At 37.1% G+C, this 17,967-nt stretch overlaps 1 protein-coding gene across 1 annotated transcript; it reads left to right on the forward strand.

Moving 5' to 3' along the window:
* The first annotated feature begins 6,667 nt into the window (after positions 1 to 6,667).
* On the forward strand, positions 6,668 to 15,881 carry LOC141300559 (uncharacterized). Its single transcript, XM_073830843.1, has 5 exons — positions 6,668 to 6,976; positions 7,899 to 8,032; positions 8,245 to 8,416; positions 9,531 to 9,582; positions 9,984 to 15,881. The coding sequence occupies exons 1-5, from the start codon at positions 6,861 to 6,863 to the stop codon at positions 14,772 to 14,774; spliced, it is 5,265 nt and encodes a 1,754-aa protein (XP_073686944.1). The 5' UTR covers positions 6,668 to 6,860; the 3' UTR covers positions 14,775 to 15,881.
* The last annotated feature ends 2,086 nt before the right edge of the window (positions 15,882 to 17,967 follow it).

Below are 17,967 nucleotides of genomic sequence, written 5' to 3' on the forward strand. Positions count from 1 at the left end.
TGTAAGTGTGAGTTTGGCTTGGCTTGCATAAGTATTAGTGCTCTATTATGAGCGTTTCACATGGGTTGATTGGGATTGATCAGTGGTCCATACCGCCACACAAGCCAATTAATGGCTGTCTCCTAGGGAGAGTCTGGTTGGCCGAGTCGCAATAGATGTAAATGCAATTGATTGACTGTAAGAGTTAGTCTAAGTGATTTGGCCCTGTAAATCGGGCAAGCCGAGTGTCGGCTGCATTTGAGAGGAGCCTTTCACATTCGTCATGAGAAATTGCTTCAGTTCTTTTATCTTCCAGGGTGTTTGTGTGCAAATTGAGGAAAGAACCAGAGAAGGAAGGGCTTGGGGAAAGTGTAAGTGCGGTAAAATCAGCCAGGGAAATGTACTTCTTTAACAAGCAAATCTATTTACGACCCTTTTGAGACCCGAATGGACCAGGCTGCAATCTCATTCTGCTCTCCCTCATCACTTAGAGAGGTCATTGACTTCCCCAACAGCCTCCCTGTCCCAAAAGGCATCGGCTCCGAGGGCTGACATCAGCTGGTGACTGGATGCTTGTACCAGAATTAATGTAATCAGTAATTACTGGATGTGCCGGAAGGGCAGCATGTCTGAAGGCTAACACGTGAAAACATAGCAGTGAATGTTAAAATGTTCATACACTGTTGTTCAAAAGTTTGCTCGCAAATGCTGCATTTATTTGATCAAAAAATACAGTTAAACAGTAATAATATAAAATATTATTAGCATTTGAAAAAATTGAATTCTATTTGATTATACACTACCAGTCAAAAGTTTTTGAACAGTAAGATTTTTAATGTTTTTTAAAGAAGTTTCTTCTGCTCACCAAGCCTGCATTTATTTGATCCAAAACAGCAAAAGCAGTTATATTGAGAAATATTTTTACTATTTAAAATAACTGCTTGCTATTTTTATATATATTTTAAAATGTAATTTATTCCTGTGATCAAAACTAAATTTTTATCATCATTACTTCAGTCTTCAGTGTCACAGGAACCTTCAGAAATCATTCTAGGCTGATTTGCTGTTCAAGAAACATTTATTATTATTATTATTATTATTATTATTATTATTGTTATTGTTATTATCAATATTTAAAACAGTTGAATACATTTTTTAGGATTCTTTTATGAATAGAAAGATCCAAAGATGAGCATTTATCTGAAATAAAAAGCTTTTGTAACATTATACATTGTCAGTCAGTATTCTTTTTTAAATTATAGAAATTAATACTTGTATTTAGCAAGGATGCTTGAAATTGTTCAAAAATGATGGTAAAGACATTTGTAATGTTACAAAAGATTTCTATTTCAGATAAATGCTATTCTTCTGAACTTTCTATTTATCAAAGAAACCTGAAAAAATTCTACTCAGCTGTTTTCAACATAATAATAGAAAAAAATTCATGAACAAATCACAGGAGTAAATTACATTTTTAAATATATTCAAATAGAAAGCAGTTATTTCAAATAGTAAAACTATTTCAAAATTTAACTGTTTTTGCTGTACTTTGGACCAAAGTAATGCAGGCTTGGTGAGCAGAAGAAACATTAAAAATCTTACTGTTCAAAAACTTTTGACTGGTAGTGTATTTTAAAATGTATTTATTTCTGTGATGCAAAGCTGCATTTTCAACAGCCATTACTCCAGCCTTCAGTGTCACATGATCCTTCAGAAATTATTCTAATATGTGACCCTGGACCACAAAACCAGTCATAAGGTTAAATTTTACAAAACTGAGATGTATACATCATAAGCTCAATAAATAAGCTTTCTATTGATATGTGGTTTGTTAGGATAGGACAATATTTGGCCGAGATACATCTATTTGAAAATCTGGAATCTGAGGGTGCAAAATAATCAAAATACTGAGAAAATCACCTTTAAAATTGTCCAAATTAAGTTCTTAACAATGCATATTACTAATCAAAAATTACATTTTGATATATTTATAGTAGGAATTTTACAAAAAATCTTCATGGAACATGATCTTTACTTAATTTCCTAATGATTTTTGGCATAAAAGAAAAATCAACAATTTTGACCCATACAATGTATTTTTGGCTATTGCTACAAATATACCCCAGCGACTTAAGACTGGTTTTGTGGTCCAGGGTCACATATGCTGATTTGGTGCTTAAGAAACATTTCTTGTTTTTATCGATGTTGAAATATATGCTGTTCAAAAGAACAGCATATATTTTAAATAGAAATCTTTAAATGTTATTGCTGTCACTTTTGGTAAATTGAACGATTAAAAAAAAATCTTACTGACCCAAAAATAGTGTATGCCATGTTAAAATGTGTAATGTTGTTTTCAGACACAGGAAAACAAACCTTATTTTTTGTCACAAAGGTAAAACTGAGAGGCTGTTGATGTCTCCCTATTTATCCCTCTGTTTTATTTCCTAATTTAACTATGAGAGATTTGGGGAAAAAATTAAAGACCTACAGTATGGTAGCAGGGGTAAATGACTTCTGTTAGGACCAAGAACAGGGGTGTATTTTCCCCTCAAATTGCTCTATTTCCACAAATGGACTCTTATTGATTCTAAGAATGCATCCCCTCAAAACAGATAATCTGTTACTGCCATTTGCCTCCTCTAGTCACCACTTAAGTATAATTACCTAGAAGTCAATACGGCTGCCAGCCTGCTGCCACAGTTAACCTCTGAGTCACCAGTCACAAGCATCTTGCTCAAATGTCCTCTCGGCCTGGCAGAATGACAGAGTTCTGGGTTTTTAATTAAACGATTGTCTTGTCAATTAATAAAGATGTTCTCGGTGCTTAATGAGCTCAAGACATCTTAAAGACAGGCTTTGGTCAGCTGTAGATTTGAGGCCGCAGGGGAACTGCATTAAGTAGAGCTAGTTGCAGTTTAGCTGTAGATAAGGCAACTTTAATTACAGTAGCATCTGATTTATGCACTTTATGGACCATGTTTTAATTAGTCACTGCAATATCTGACAATGTAAATGTTATTCTAAACCATATTTGAAGTAATGTGATACTACTGCCATGTAGTACTACATGTACAGTTGAAGTCAAAAGTTTACATACACCTTGCAGAATCTGCAAAATGTTAATAATTTTACCAAAATAAGAGGGATCATAAAAAATGCATGTTATTTTTTATTTAGTACTGACTTGATATTTCACATAAAAGTGTTTACATATAGTTCACAGGAAAAAAAAATAGTTGAATTTTTTAAAAAAAAGTTTACACACACACTTGATTCTTAATACTGTGTTATACCTGAATGATCCACAGCTGTTTTTTTTTTTTTTTTGTTGTTAAATGGTAGTTGTTCATGAGTCCCTTGTTTGTCCTGAACAGTTAAGCTGCCTGCTGTTCTTCAGAAAAATCCTTCAGGTCCCACAAATTCTTTGGGTTTTCTGCATTTTTGTGTGTTTGAACCCTTTCCAACAATGACTGTATGATTTTGAGATCCATCTTTTCACACTGAGGACAACTGAAGGACTCATATGCAACTATTAAAGAAGGTACAAATGCTTAACGATGCTGCAGAAGGAAACACAATGCATTAAGAGCCAGGGGGTGAAAACTTTTGAACAGAATGAAGATATGTACATTTTTCTTATTTTGCCTAAATATCATATATTTTATTTTCATTTAGTACTGCCCTTCAGAAGCTACAGAAGATACTTACATGTTTCCCAGAAGACAAAAGAAGTCAAATTTACCCTGATCTTGGATCTTGGTTACATCTTGGACGGCCTGAGGGTGAGTAAATTTGCAGGAAATTCTCCTTATCCACCTCCTCTAAAAATACAAATATCGTATTAAAACATAATTAATATACGCCTTTTTAGTGTTATTGTGGGAACCCATTTTGTTAAGCACTGACTCATTACCTGGAGCAAAATGCATTCTATTCATTATACCGAGGTCTTTCTGATTTGCTGATTATATTTAGTGATTACTATTTTAGGAACATATAAACCCTCGATTATGCTAACCACCATAATACATGCTCTGAATACACTGCCATATTGCAGCCAGCATTTAAGAAAATCAATTCACAGTTATGAATTGGCCTTGTCATAATCTCTCCAGGAGATAATGCATTTTCCAGCACTGGCAGCTGATTTATACAGCAGATGACAAGCCATCCATGAAATATGTAACTCCCTCCAACGAACAGACTATACAACCAGAACCATGATCAAACTGAGCATGTGCCAAAAACCTGAGAGAGACATTAGGCTAAAGATGAATTTATCATACAAGTTATGGCCTTATGCACTATATTGGTTTCTGTTTTAATCAGCAGAGTTAATTAAAACTGTTTAGATTTTATTACAGAATTAAATTGCATTGGTTATAATGGATCGAGATAAGCATCACTCCATGACAAGATTTATAATCGTGGTAGCTGAATATTTTTCCTTTGTCTGGAAAACAAACATCACATCTTTATAGAGTGCTCGTCTACACAGTAGAGTGGTTCATCACAATGATTTTATACAAGTCAATATTATGTATGTCTCTCTGTATAGCACACCCTTAAGCAATGCAACACTACAATCAGTTTCTTGCTGTGGGGGTAATGAGTCTAATTGATGACCTCTAGTATTTCTACATAAAATAATTAGGAATGCTCTGGGCCTATTAATCTTTGCCGAATAGGCAGAATGCCTGAGTAACAATCTCTCTTGATTACTGACAAGAAAAAAAATCTTAATTAGGATTGATTTTCTCTTCCATTTTATTCACCACTTATTCAATATTTTGCTTCTCAGTAAACCACAGTTGCATTTTGACAGAGTGATTAGGGGAAATGTACAATTATTTAGTTGTTTTACTGCAATTTTCAGTCTTATTAATGCTGAGAGGAGCATTCAGGAGTATTTTTGTTGTTATATTTCCCTCAGAATGTTTAATAAGCAGTTCGATTAGATCCGAGATGCAGACACATTTGTTTACATCACTGCTGTGTCTGATTCATGAGCGAATGAGTCTGATCTTTTCCATTAAACAATTAAACTTGTTCTTATAACCAGCCTGAGCAAGTTGGTTAACGAATCGGACCAAGTTGGTGAGAGTAGTTCGCTAGACAAACTGACTCAAGTTCGATTTGTAATAATAAGCTGAGAACTATGAAAGCCCATTTCTGCAATGTAAGAAAAAAAATGAATGCCTTAAAAGTCGAAATTATGACATACTTAAGTCATAATTACGAGATAAAAAGTCGAAATTATGACTTACTAAATCGAAATTATGACTTTAAACATCGTAATTACGAGATAAAACGTTGAAATTAACTTACTAAGTCAAAATTATTACTTTAAAACTCATAATTATGAGATAAATAGTTGAAATTATGATTTTACAAGTCGAAATTAACTTAATGACTTTATAAACACATTGGTCACAGGGTAGTGGTCTAATGATAAACAGGACAATCTAAAACAAATTAATTTGGCTTAAAACTGTTTGGAGGACCAAGTTCAGTATACACCTTAATAATAACGTATATACCATTTGCAGACAAGTAGAATATACCCCAGAATATGAACGCTACACAGTCATAATTTTGATCATTTTTATCTCAGAATTACAACTTTTTATCAATTTCGAATTTATAATTCATAATTTTAACTTTTTAAGTCATAACTTCAACTTTTTATCTCGTAATTCTGACTCTTAAAAGTCAAAATTTTGAAATTTTTTCCACGTAATCATGACTTAAGTACATATTAATTTACACTTTTTAAGGCATGATTTCTTTTTTTCCATGGCAGAAATGGGCTTTAATAGAGAGCCGAAGATTGAGATGACATTTGTTGTATTTGAACCTAAGATTTGACTGATACTGGCCAAAAGTTACTTTAATATTCTTCTATCAGAGAAATGTTCTAAATAAACCACAAGCTGCTGGAAACGTTTAAGACCTTAAGTAGATTTAAATGAATTAAAATCCAGTGGTGTAAATGCATAAAAGTAGGCTATTGTCTAAATGCAAATTCGATAATATTCATGTTCTGACATGGTTGAATCATGACTGCAACAAACTGAATGAACCCAGGAAAGCAAACCACCGTTATTAGGCCTAATCAAATAGCAATACTTAGCTGTATGTGTGCACTTATGACTTTATTATAACGTTTGAGAACATGCCACGCTGGAGTGCCAGCAATGAGCACGTGCTGACGCTGTTATGACGTAAAGGAGTCACTGAATCATTTTAAACGGTTCTTTAAAACGAATTGTTCGAAAGAATCGATTCGCCGAAATGACACGCACTATTGTTTATGACCCCACCTATCGGATATTCAAGGCAAAACACACGTACTATTGTTCAGTTATCGCTTGTTTATTCTGTAGTTCTTATCTGCCATCACAGATAACAAGTTTTTTTTTAAAAAAACAGGCCTTTGCATTTTTTTAATTAAATCAGTTTTGAAACGAAACCCGTTTCTCTTAAGTACAAAGTACAAAATCCGAAATACAACAAGCTGACACATGATACAGGACAATAATCTATTTCCAAACGTTATATCAAGTGCTTATCTGTCTATATAGGTCCGTAATAAACTTGACATTTCAAAGTACGTAGTTTGTTGCTAAAACACAAGCTCACTCCGCACTTCCGCGGCTCTGCCCTCGGGAACACACGCCTAGGTGGGAAAGAACCATATTACGGGTGGCGTCGGGTCTTACGGTTGTCAGTATGACGGGTCTGCCTCACTGCGCGCTATTTTCTCCGGTGGAATGTACAGTCGTGCCGCCTGTGAGGGTACTTAAGGGTACAGCTGATGCCCGGAGGGAATAAAGGGTGGTAACCAAACTAGACGAGCCAGACACATTCAACCTATAATGTCAACACATGATCTGAAGTTGCAGCAGTCAAGTTGTCAAAGCGGAGTAAAAGCCAGCGTGACTTGCTATGTATTAGAACAGGAGATATTGTACACGCAACCTGACAAATCACGGTAGGCTATAAAGTTTAAGTTCTTGCAGTTCCTACAAATTTCTTTTGCTCTGCTTCTCTCGCAGAAATAATAGTTTTCCTACTTTCCTCTGTCTCTTAAAGTGACCCTTATCATCTTCCAGTCCGCAGACTGGAAGTCTGTAGCTTTAAGCGGACAGGTTGAAGTTCTTACGTAATTAGAAGTTCTTGCGTAAATATTAGTTTGCTGTATCCGTTGTAGTTTTAGCTACTAGATGCAAATTCTTTTACAATGAAATAATTATAATAAGATGCCAGTGGATTGAACATTCAAGCATTGATCTCGTCTGTCACCACCCATGTTATATAATACCTGTTGTTGCCTTGCACACATGCAGAAATGCCTAGCTAAATAATTAAGGATATATGATTTTAAAAACAGCTTTACCAACATGTTTGCTTGACTACATCTCATTTTAATAGTTTCCGTTGGTTTTAAGCACACCTCCATAATATCTACTGAGGTGTCACTGGTATTAATCTTTTGCTGAATGTTATCTCAACATGTCTCACCATGTTTATGGTAATACTTTAGCTCTTATGCAATTTGCTACACCCATATTGTCTCATTTTGGTAATAATAATCATTATTGCAAAAAATCGTCATTTAACAAAAATTAAAATGTGTGACATTATTGGGTGAAATACAAGAAAGTCCTTTCCGTCTACTTGGCAACTGCTGTAATCACTTTATTTGCACATGTTGAGGTGAGACAAAACAATTGAAATTTCACTGTCATGCGTTGATATACTAAGAAAACATCTATGGGTGTTCCTGTGAAGAATTTTTCTTAAGGGAGTGAACCTTAGTTTTCACTAAGCCGCTGCAGACATGTGGTGTCCGTTGAGAGAAACAGTCAGGCTCTCTGTATTGTAGCAGTATTGTAATGTCGATGCTTGATTAGTTTTCAGAATGTAAGTGAACATGAGTTGCATCCTGGACCACTGGACCACGTCCACAACAAGAAGGATTTAGAAACTAGAGCTACAACATCTTCACCTTCGTTGCAGTTAACAGGCCAGCCGAAAAGCAGTAGGGGTGAGTTTGTATTACCCGGATTATCCGATTATACGTTAGTTATCAGACTTAAACTTTAGGACATAACAGCTCATCATAAATTCATAAAACACCCTGACTATGTTCTGTTGATTTGAATGACATGCATATATACTGTATATATACATATATAAATGTGTGTGTTTGTGTGTGTGTTATCATGCTGTTTCTTGTAACACTACTCCATTGATCAGACTTCCAGATCAAGCAAATAATAATTCTCAGGCCTAAGGAAGACCTTGGTAGGACATCTGAGGAACAGAAAAAATCTGGCAGATTTACTTCCACCATATCTTTTAGTCTTCCCAACAGACGAAACAAAAAAGACACAGCAGAGGAAAAAACACTACAATCTATAACTAACGTGTGAGTTAGGATTTTATTTTTATTTATTTTCTTTTATACATTTTCACGCTGCTGCTCTAAAAAAAGCTGAGTGTTCATTTTTGTTTTCAAACTTCTTTTTTTTTATCAGCCTTCTATCAGTAATCGGTTATAAAATGAAAATAATTACCATCTTATGGCATTAACTAGACTTCTAATATCATTGTATATCTAGTTTAAAGTCCAATTCATAGTATAACATTACATCAGCTCTTATAATACAACTTCACAGCATTCACTCCAAAACTGTTAGTCTCAATATTACTAAGTGTTTATGAAAATGTGATTCCACTTAATATACACTAACTGCACATAATAATATGTTTAGTCTTGTAAATTATACCATAGCACTTTGTGTTTTGTTTCGTTTGCACAGTCCTAGAACAGCAAACGCCCTTTCGACCTATGACTGGCGGTAATAGTCCTTATATAGCAATAAGTCATGATTTAATGACTCTGAATGATAGCGTGAAAGTGTATAGCCGAAGATTTGCTGTTTGGATGTACCGTATCTAGGTGTGTTCATGTTTTCGAATAGTGCTTACACCTTTATGAAGTGTTTACACCTTGATCTTGAAAAAAGTGAATAGACATTTATTGTGCAGTATTATGGTATTTTGTTAAAAAGGTATGACATCACTGCTCTCTCATTTTTCAAAGCAGGCATTAAACAGGGTTTTTGTTTTGTTTGTGAGTGGTATGTGTGTCTGACTGTATGCATTAATGTGTGTGAGACACTCTGTACTAATTATAAATCAGTTTAACCATGAACCCCTCCCTTCATGTCAGGCAGATGAATTGTTTACTCCGAAAATGCTTAAACTGAGAGAAAGGATGGAATGTCGTTCGTCTTGTTTTCCTGCGTTGTCTTGCTGAATATAAAAAGACGTTGAACTAGAAAAAGTATTTAGGGGGTAAGAGTAGCGTGTGAAACACTGAATTAGACTAGAGATTTGTTTTCGTCATAGTTTTCAATCTGCCTAAGGGAACTTATCTTTGTTAATTGCTGAGATTTTGAGAATCAAATATTTTTTTTATCTACATACTTTATAACTCTTGCTGATACTAATTAAAAATTATTTTCTCAATTTCACAGTTTTAGCACACATGAGGCCATAAAGAACTCAGCTAATCAACACCACACAGAGGTAAGCATTCAAGCTAAGATGCAGATGTAAGAATGAGATTATCTTTTTAGAAAGAGAATCTCTGATGTAAAGATCAAATCTATGCCTTGCTCTTGCTTATATAATGAAATATCTTCATTGAATACAATGAAGTTTAAACATGCAGAGTATTTTTCAGCGGAATGTAAAGCTCAACTGTGAAGTTGAACTGTCTGTTTAAACAGTTATGGAATGGGAGTGGCGATTTGCTCAAATAGTTCAAATACATGTGAGAAGCATTTCTAACAATTTTCCCAAGCATTTGAAATGCAATTTAGTAGTCTAAAATGTTTCAAGCACAAATGCTACTGTGCTTGAATTAGCGCCTGTGTTTTTGTACTATTGTTGGCACTAATCAAAAGCTTTGTTACTTGTTCTGACAGCTGAGGGACGTGTTTTCACCTACTGAGCAATGTGGCAAATCAACTGGTGAATTATTTAAGAATGGGGATGGGCCACAAGCAAGCTTTGATGAAGAGAGTTTCACTACTCTGCATCAACATGGACATAACACACATGAGCAAGGACAAAATACAGGAATACAACACAACATAGACCTTCAAATTTTCCACGACAACTCACGAAGACATTCTACTCAACCTTTTTGTGAAGTTCAAACTGAATTCAACAAGGAATCTGGGGCCAGTGACTGTAGAGAGAATGCTGCAACAAATCCACAGTACCACAGTAATCTGGCCTCTCTTGAAGTGGACAGTGGACTAAAATCAAGCGCTGATTTCTATCATTCCAAAGTCTTCTCATTAGACTCTTTTCCGGCTTCTCATTCTGAAAATACCACTGAGCCAGAACCTGGTCTTGTAAGTCCTTCATCAGATATGTTGACATCAGCCCTGGCCTCAGTTCTTGCTCCACCTTGGAGTGGCCGTCTTCGAAGACCCAAGCAAGGTGGCAGCGAACTACAGCATGAACCCCAAGATTGTGGACAGAATGTCAACCCATCTACCTTATTTCGCCAGGATCAGCGGCAGCCGTTTCTTCCTTCCCATAGGCGACATTCTGAACACATGTTGGCCAATGACAATAACATGCGCTTGGCTGCAGGAACCAGCTATAACTCTCCAGACTGGCAAAAAGAGAACAGTTCTCCGAACATCACCACCACAATACAGCCAAAGAGACCCATCATTAAATCCTCCTCTGTGGGCATGATGTACAACAATACAGATTTGCATCCCACATCTATGGACACTCATCGGGTACCAAATTTGCCCCATTCGGGGTACAGAATATCAAAAGCTGGAGATGAACATGAGCCTTACAAGTCGTTGAGCTCTAAGCCAACAACAAGCAGCCTACTTCTTTCCCTGAGGAGGTCAAACTTGAGAAGCACCAGTGATGAGCCTACACAATCACAGACTCAGATGAATAGGTCTGCCAGGTCGCTTACATTGCCTAGCAGAGTTGTTCTGAAAACTCCATCCTTTGCCCGCTCTGTTACCCCTGATGACCAAACCTCTGAATACCCAGACGCTCCTGCAAAAACAGAGGAAATACCAGTCAGTCAGTACCCTTTCTCTCCGAGAATTAAGAATAGAGTGCCATTAAGGACATCAATGTTTCTAAATAAACCAGAGACAGAGATTTCAAAGAGACTAGAAGCTTCCAGAGCAGAGAAGGAACATTTCCCACACTCTACAAACAAAACTGGCCAACTTGGGGCTCCCCGAGCTCAACAGAGTTCTTATTTAGTGCTTATGAGGAAATATTCCAGTACAGAGGATTTAGATTCAGTGGACCAGTATACTCCCAACAACACCAACCTGAACAAACAACAAGTAATTCCAGATGCCACAATTTCTCCCAAAGATTCAACAAATTTTAATGTTCAACAATCTGCCTTTAATTTTCAAAGATTAAAATCACAAAGCGCACACAATATAATAACCAGCAGTTCTTCGGGCACAAGCACCTTTACAGACAGGCTGAGCTACTCACCCAGAAAAGACTCTTCTGCAGATGGAAGTCCCAGAAATGTGAGGCAGACGTACATGGAATCTAAGAAGTATTCTCAGTCAAGTCAAAGCTCAATGGATCTTTCGAGCCCTCTTTCTCCAACCAGACCTCTCAGAAGTGTAAGAGTACCGAGCATCTATTCATACCTACGGGAGTCCAGCCCGGCAGTGTCCACCCCTTCCCCTTCCACCCCTTCTTTCCACATACAGAGAGGTGAAACATCACCTCCCAAGCACGAGGGCATCCGGAAAACACTTTCCTCAAAATTTTCATTTGACTTCAACCCATCTGTGCCACAGGCACGAACATTACAAAGAAGCTCTAGTTCCAGCTTTCATGTAGCACCAGCTCATTCTCTGCCTCCTGATTTTGGACGAAGATCAGCACCTCGTCTCAGCACTTCTCCATATACCAGCCTCATCTCCTCACGGCCTACGCTCAACAACACTTTACAAGAACTATCCTCTCCACCTGTGTCCAAAACTCACATCCGATCTACATCTTATGATATTGTAACCACTCCTGCAGACTTCGTAAAAGTTTATCCAAGCCCTTCACTGTCCACATACCCAAGCATATTAAGAAGATCAAAGGAACAGTTAGCTTCTCCGAACAGTGAACAGAGGACAAGAGTTCAAGCTTATACAAGCGCCCTAGATAATCACAAACCTGCCCAGCCATGCCTCTTACAAACTGCACCAGATGCAAGTTTTGTCATGGAAAGCCGAAGCGCAAATACAAGCCCACACCCAAGGCAGCCCAACACAGGCTCTAACAACTTCTTTCATCAGGAGCATGATGGCTTGATCGAATGTCAGCTTGATAAGGGTACTGCTTACCCCAAGCACAGGCTGAGTGAGAGAGAGAAGTATTTACTACCTGATAAGCTCACACTAGAAAGTCAGACTCCGCTGACAGCTGAGAAAGAAAATCCTGCTGTGAACATGCATGAGAGATTGCAGGAAATGCAAAGTTCCAATTCAAAAAAGAGCCTCTTTAGTTCACTAGTCAAGAGAGACAAAGAAGCTGTCTTCTCTTCATCTTCTTTGCCAGACAAAGAGGTTATTAGTCCCCAGTATTTAAAAACCAAAAGAAATGCACCAGTGTTTAAAACGAACAGCAGGATTGACCAGATGTTAAATCGCTTGAAAATGACATTTGGTGTCAAACGTTCAGACTCACTTGACACACTACCCAAAAAGAACAAGAGTCCCACTCAGCAACTTTCAGTCACTGAGACTTTTGAAAGACCCAAGGAAAAAACATATTCTGAGAGCCACCCAGAACCCTCTAACTCCTCTTTAACAACTGATAAAGGTTCCTTGTCAGTATTAAAGAAATTTGAGAATACATTAAATACAGATAGACAAAAGTCTAAGGCTGAAGTAAATTATGCTGGGTGCACACGGGAGGCCCCCAACTCACCCTCGACCACAGATAAAGCATCTATTGCCTATTTTGAGCTTTTGTCACCACTTCCATTAAAGAGATCTGAGAATACTTTAAATATGGATTGGCAAAACAGATCTACAACTGAACAAAAGGATTCTGGGAGTACATGGGAGGCCCCCAACTCATCCTTGGCCACCAATAAAGCATCTTTTAGGCCACTGTCGCCACTTACATTAAAGAGATCTGAGAATGCTTTAAATATGGATTGCCAAAACAGCTCGATAAGTGAACAAAAGGGTTTTGGAAGCACATGGGAGGCCCCTAACTCATCCTTGCCCACCAATAAAGCATCTTTTAGGCCACTGTCGCCACTTACATTAAAGAGATCTGAGAATGCTTTAAATATGGATTGCCAAAACAGATCGATAAGTGAACAAAAGGGTTTTGGGAGCACATGGGAGGCCCCTAACTCATCCTTGGCCACCAATAAAGCATCTTTTAGGCCGCTGTCGCCACTTACATTAAAGAGATCTGAGAATACTTCAAATATGGATTGGCAAAACAGATCTACAACTGAACAAATGGGTTCTGGGTGCACATGGGAGGCCTCCAATTCATCTTTGGCCACCGATAAAGCATCTTTTGCCTCCTTTGGGCCTTTGTCGCCACTTGCTTTGAGGAAATCTGAAAATACTTTAAATATGGAGAGACAAAACAGATCTACAACTGAACAAATGGGTTCTGGGTGCACATGGGAGGCCTCCAATTCATCTTTGGCCACCGATAAAGCATCTTTTGCCTCCTTTGGGCCTTTGTCGCCACTTGCTTTGAGGAAATCTGAAAATACTTTAAATATGGAGAGACAAAACAGATCTACAACTGAACAAATGGGTTCTGGGTGCACACGGGAGGCCTCCAACTCATCCTTGACCACTGATAAAGCGTCTTTTCCCTCTTTTGAGTCTTTGTCACCCTTAACCATAAAGAAATCCCCTGAGAATAAATTAAATGTTGATCAGCAAAAGAGGTACAGCGATGAAAATGGAAACCGGTCCTATGGTAGAAGCCTTAGTCCAAACATGCGAAAGGCCCAAGGTATGAGTCGTTCTGCCACCTTGCCACATTACAGAAAGTCTGGTCCCCCATCACCCTTTAATTTGTTTGATTTCGATTCAGAAGACATTCAGAATGACAATGTGTTTTATAGTCCAGTGAGCAAAAAAACAAACTCGCTGTGTGAGTCTGATGACTTCTCTCCTCTAAGCACCAGCAAAAGTCCGGTGCAGCAAAACCTTGTGAGGTCTGGTTTGTCCTCGTCATGTGCTGATTTAAAGTATGGACTACACTATGGACGATCTTTCTCAGTAAGCAGTGTGGTTTCAAGCCGCCCGTCAGGTCCTGGACGAATCTCAACAAGCAGCATCAGCGACCTCTCAAGTTTGGACGACTTTGTGACGAAAGGGAGTTATACAGTAGTTGACTCTCCAATGAGTAGTAGCCTTTCCCCAATCTATAATGCCACTGGTAAACAGTCTCAACCTGGATATACAAATGATCATTTTGATCATAATGACGCAGACCCAACCCCACCTCCATCACCAACTATGTCATCTTCACCTCGTCGGATATCCCAGGCACTTTCTGTGTCCTCCCCCAAGTGGACAAGTCCAGAAAGTCTGTCTCCTCGTGGACTCTTGCCATCAAGGACAAGCTTGACTGTTTTTGAGGAGTCTGATTCTGACACCACAACCGATGATGAATACTATCTTGATAATGGTGGCGATGATGCTGTGGAAACAGAACTTTAGAAAAGAGAATTATGTGTTGTTCAGTTTCATTATGGTTACATATACTGAACATTTAAAAATGTCTAGGTTTTTTTTCTATGCATAGGGTCTTCTATTACAAAGTTGCAATAACATTTAGAATCTAAATTGTAAAAACAACTAGAAATCCATTGTATATGAATAGAAGGAATTATAGTTATACCACAACCATAAGACCGTGTTCATTTCATGGTTCTTGTTATAAATTAAATATAATGGGCAGGCTTTTTAGTGCTTGAGGATAACAATGTTTGATTTCATTATGAATGTATGTACAATACAATGCACTGTTTCATTAGGTTTATATAGATTTTTTTTTCTGGATCTTGAAGCTTTGAAATGGTGAATTCTCACGTCATTCTTTTTTATTGAGGCCTGCCTCCTGTAGTTTATTAGCTGTTTTGTTCACTGTAGCATTTGAAACACAGCGTGTCGGTCACAATACATTATTTTCCTGACAGACATTCTATAGACTGTACCTGTCAGCTAAGAAACTGAACCCCAGCTATGTTTAATAGATCTGTTTGATATATTTTTTTGAACTTTGCTTTAACTGCTGCTTTAACAGTTAGACAAAAGAATATAAAATGGAGTACAATACTGATGATTCCACATTAATTATGTCTAGATCTGTAAAGATGCTGATATTACAGACGTTTGCTATCCGTTGATATTATTGTTAATATTATGAAAGTGTTATTGAAGCATCCGCTACTTGGTAATTTGAGGTTTAACCACAGGGGCTCTCACAATTTATGCAAAAGACATATATGAACTAAGCATTCTTAAATAAGAACTCACCGTTGATTTTCTTTGCTGTATAATTTAATTGTGCTGTTTGTGTGTATCATGTTCGTATGTGGCTTTCACTGTAATTTTAATTGATCTTTTATTGTAATTTATTATGCAGGGCAGGGGGTTGGTGCATCATTTCTTCTCTAGAGCCTTAGGGACTTCAATAAGATGTGTCAATTGCAGCACTGACCACAACACAGTTCTACCAAATGCTGTATAACAATAGGCCGTAAGGTCCGTTTTGTAAGGCCATTGAATGTCTTCATTAAAAGAGTTTTATTTATGAACATTTAATATATTGACTACATTGTATTTTCTTTAACACAGAAGATTAATATAATTAATCATTTATTTAAAAATAAATAATAAAGTATAGACTGTAATGACTAACTTTGCACATGACTCAAGTTAAATTGCTATGCTAAACTTTGATTAGCACACTCTGTAGTCTTAGTAAATTTATTTTCTAATGACACAGAAACAACTTAATTACAGCTCATTAAAACAGGCTGACACTGTTGTGTGTCATGTCACAAACTGCCATCCTTTAGGATTAAATGTAATCATAAAATGAAGAGTTATGACTATGAGTGATGCAATGACTTCTTGACTGCGGAAGCCTATGGGTGAGAGCCTTCCGGTTGATTATCTGCTATAGAGTGTTTTCCTGACGTGTCATTAATTGGCCATATTGGCAGCATTGACATAAACAATTCCACTGAAATTATCAAAACTTACATATTTGGCTGATTATTGCTGCTGAAAATGATTAATTGTTGTCATGTTTTGGCCTGTACTAATCGTTCGTACCAAGGAAAACATTTGGAGTACTATAGACTGTAGCAAAAAGTTATAACAAATCAAAGAGAAGAGTACAAACATCTGTCTGAGCAACAAAAGGTGTTCATGGTTGACCAAACTGAACCAGGATTTCCAGGGCAAGAATCTTGACAACATTCATGTTTGTTCTTATCATTTGCGGTCAGGTAGGTGAGATATTAGGCTAATATCTTAAAGGAGTAGTTCACTTTCAGAACAAAATTTACAGATAATGTACTCAACCCCTTGTCATCCAAGATGTTCATGTCTTTCTTTCTTCAGTCGTAAAGAAATGGTGTTTTTTGAGGATAACATTTCAGAATTTCTCTCCATATAATGGACTTCTATGGTGCCCCGAGTTTGAACTTCCAAAATTTAGTTTAAATGCAGCTTCAAAGGGCTCTAGATCCCAGCCGAGGAAGAAGGGTCTTATCTAGCGAAACGACGGATTATTTTCTAAAAACATTTACAACTTATATACTTTTTAATCTCAAATGCTCGTCTTGCCGAGCTAGACAATACGAGCATTTGAGATTAAAAAGTATATAAGTTTAAAATTTTCTTTAGAAAATAACCCATCGTTTTGCTAGATAAGACCCTTCTTTCCTCGGCTGGGAGAATTTAGAGCCTTTTGAAGCTGCATTTTGGAAGTTTTTGGAAGTCGGTGAGCACCATAGAAGTCCATTATATGGAGAGAAATCCTAAAATGTTTTACTCAAAAAACATAATTTCCTTTCAACTGAAGAAAGACATGAACATTATCTGTAAAAAAAAAATTTGCATGTATCTTTACCACCTATTAACTTTAGTTTGTCAAAATATTGCGCCTTTTCCTGCCGCATATTTTTTCCATGGTTTAGACAGAATAAATTAGCAGAACAACAGATTCAGCAGTACATTATCCATGCAATCAATGCTGTTGTTTACATAAGTATCACCAGTATGGCTGTGCATCCGGGAACTGACCAAATCGTGATGTGAGGGCAAACACTCTATAGAGAATGGGAACGTGGCGTCAGCAACGCACTGCATTCTGGGATTTAGGGACATGGACACTACAGTAGAGACTGGGTAATGGTGGAGATGAACTGCCATATCTGTTTTCATGCCCGGAGTGGAAACCAGGTCTAAAATGAAATGCAATTTTCTGCTTTTCAGCTTGAAACAACACAATGGTGAAAGCAGCTCAATGAAAATAAACAACTTGACCAAAATCTGGCTTTGTCATTTGTATTTATTAGTTATAACAGATTCATAATCCCTGATCCACTTGAATGTAAGTGCTCACGCTATGAATAATGTGCAAAACATGTTTGGGAATGTTATGCGTGATACAGCTTGTTGCAATCACTCTCCGTGTTCATAAATCAACCGCTGATTCATAGTTCTGATTAATGAGCAATTGTATTTGTTCCATTTAACTCCAGTGAAAGTTATTTGGTGTCATGCTTTCACAATATCGTTGATTTTAGAACTGCAAGTTTACTTTACTTCAGAACATTCATTCATGGATTTGCGCTGCGCTATAACCTGCAGCGTCTTCACACATAGACGAAATTTA

Source organism: Garra rufa, chromosome 24, assembly GCF_049309525.1.
Source record: "Garra rufa chromosome 24, GarRuf1.0, whole genome shotgun sequence".
Classification (NCBI taxonomy): domain Eukaryota; kingdom Metazoa; phylum Chordata; class Actinopteri; order Cypriniformes; family Cyprinidae; genus Garra; species Garra rufa.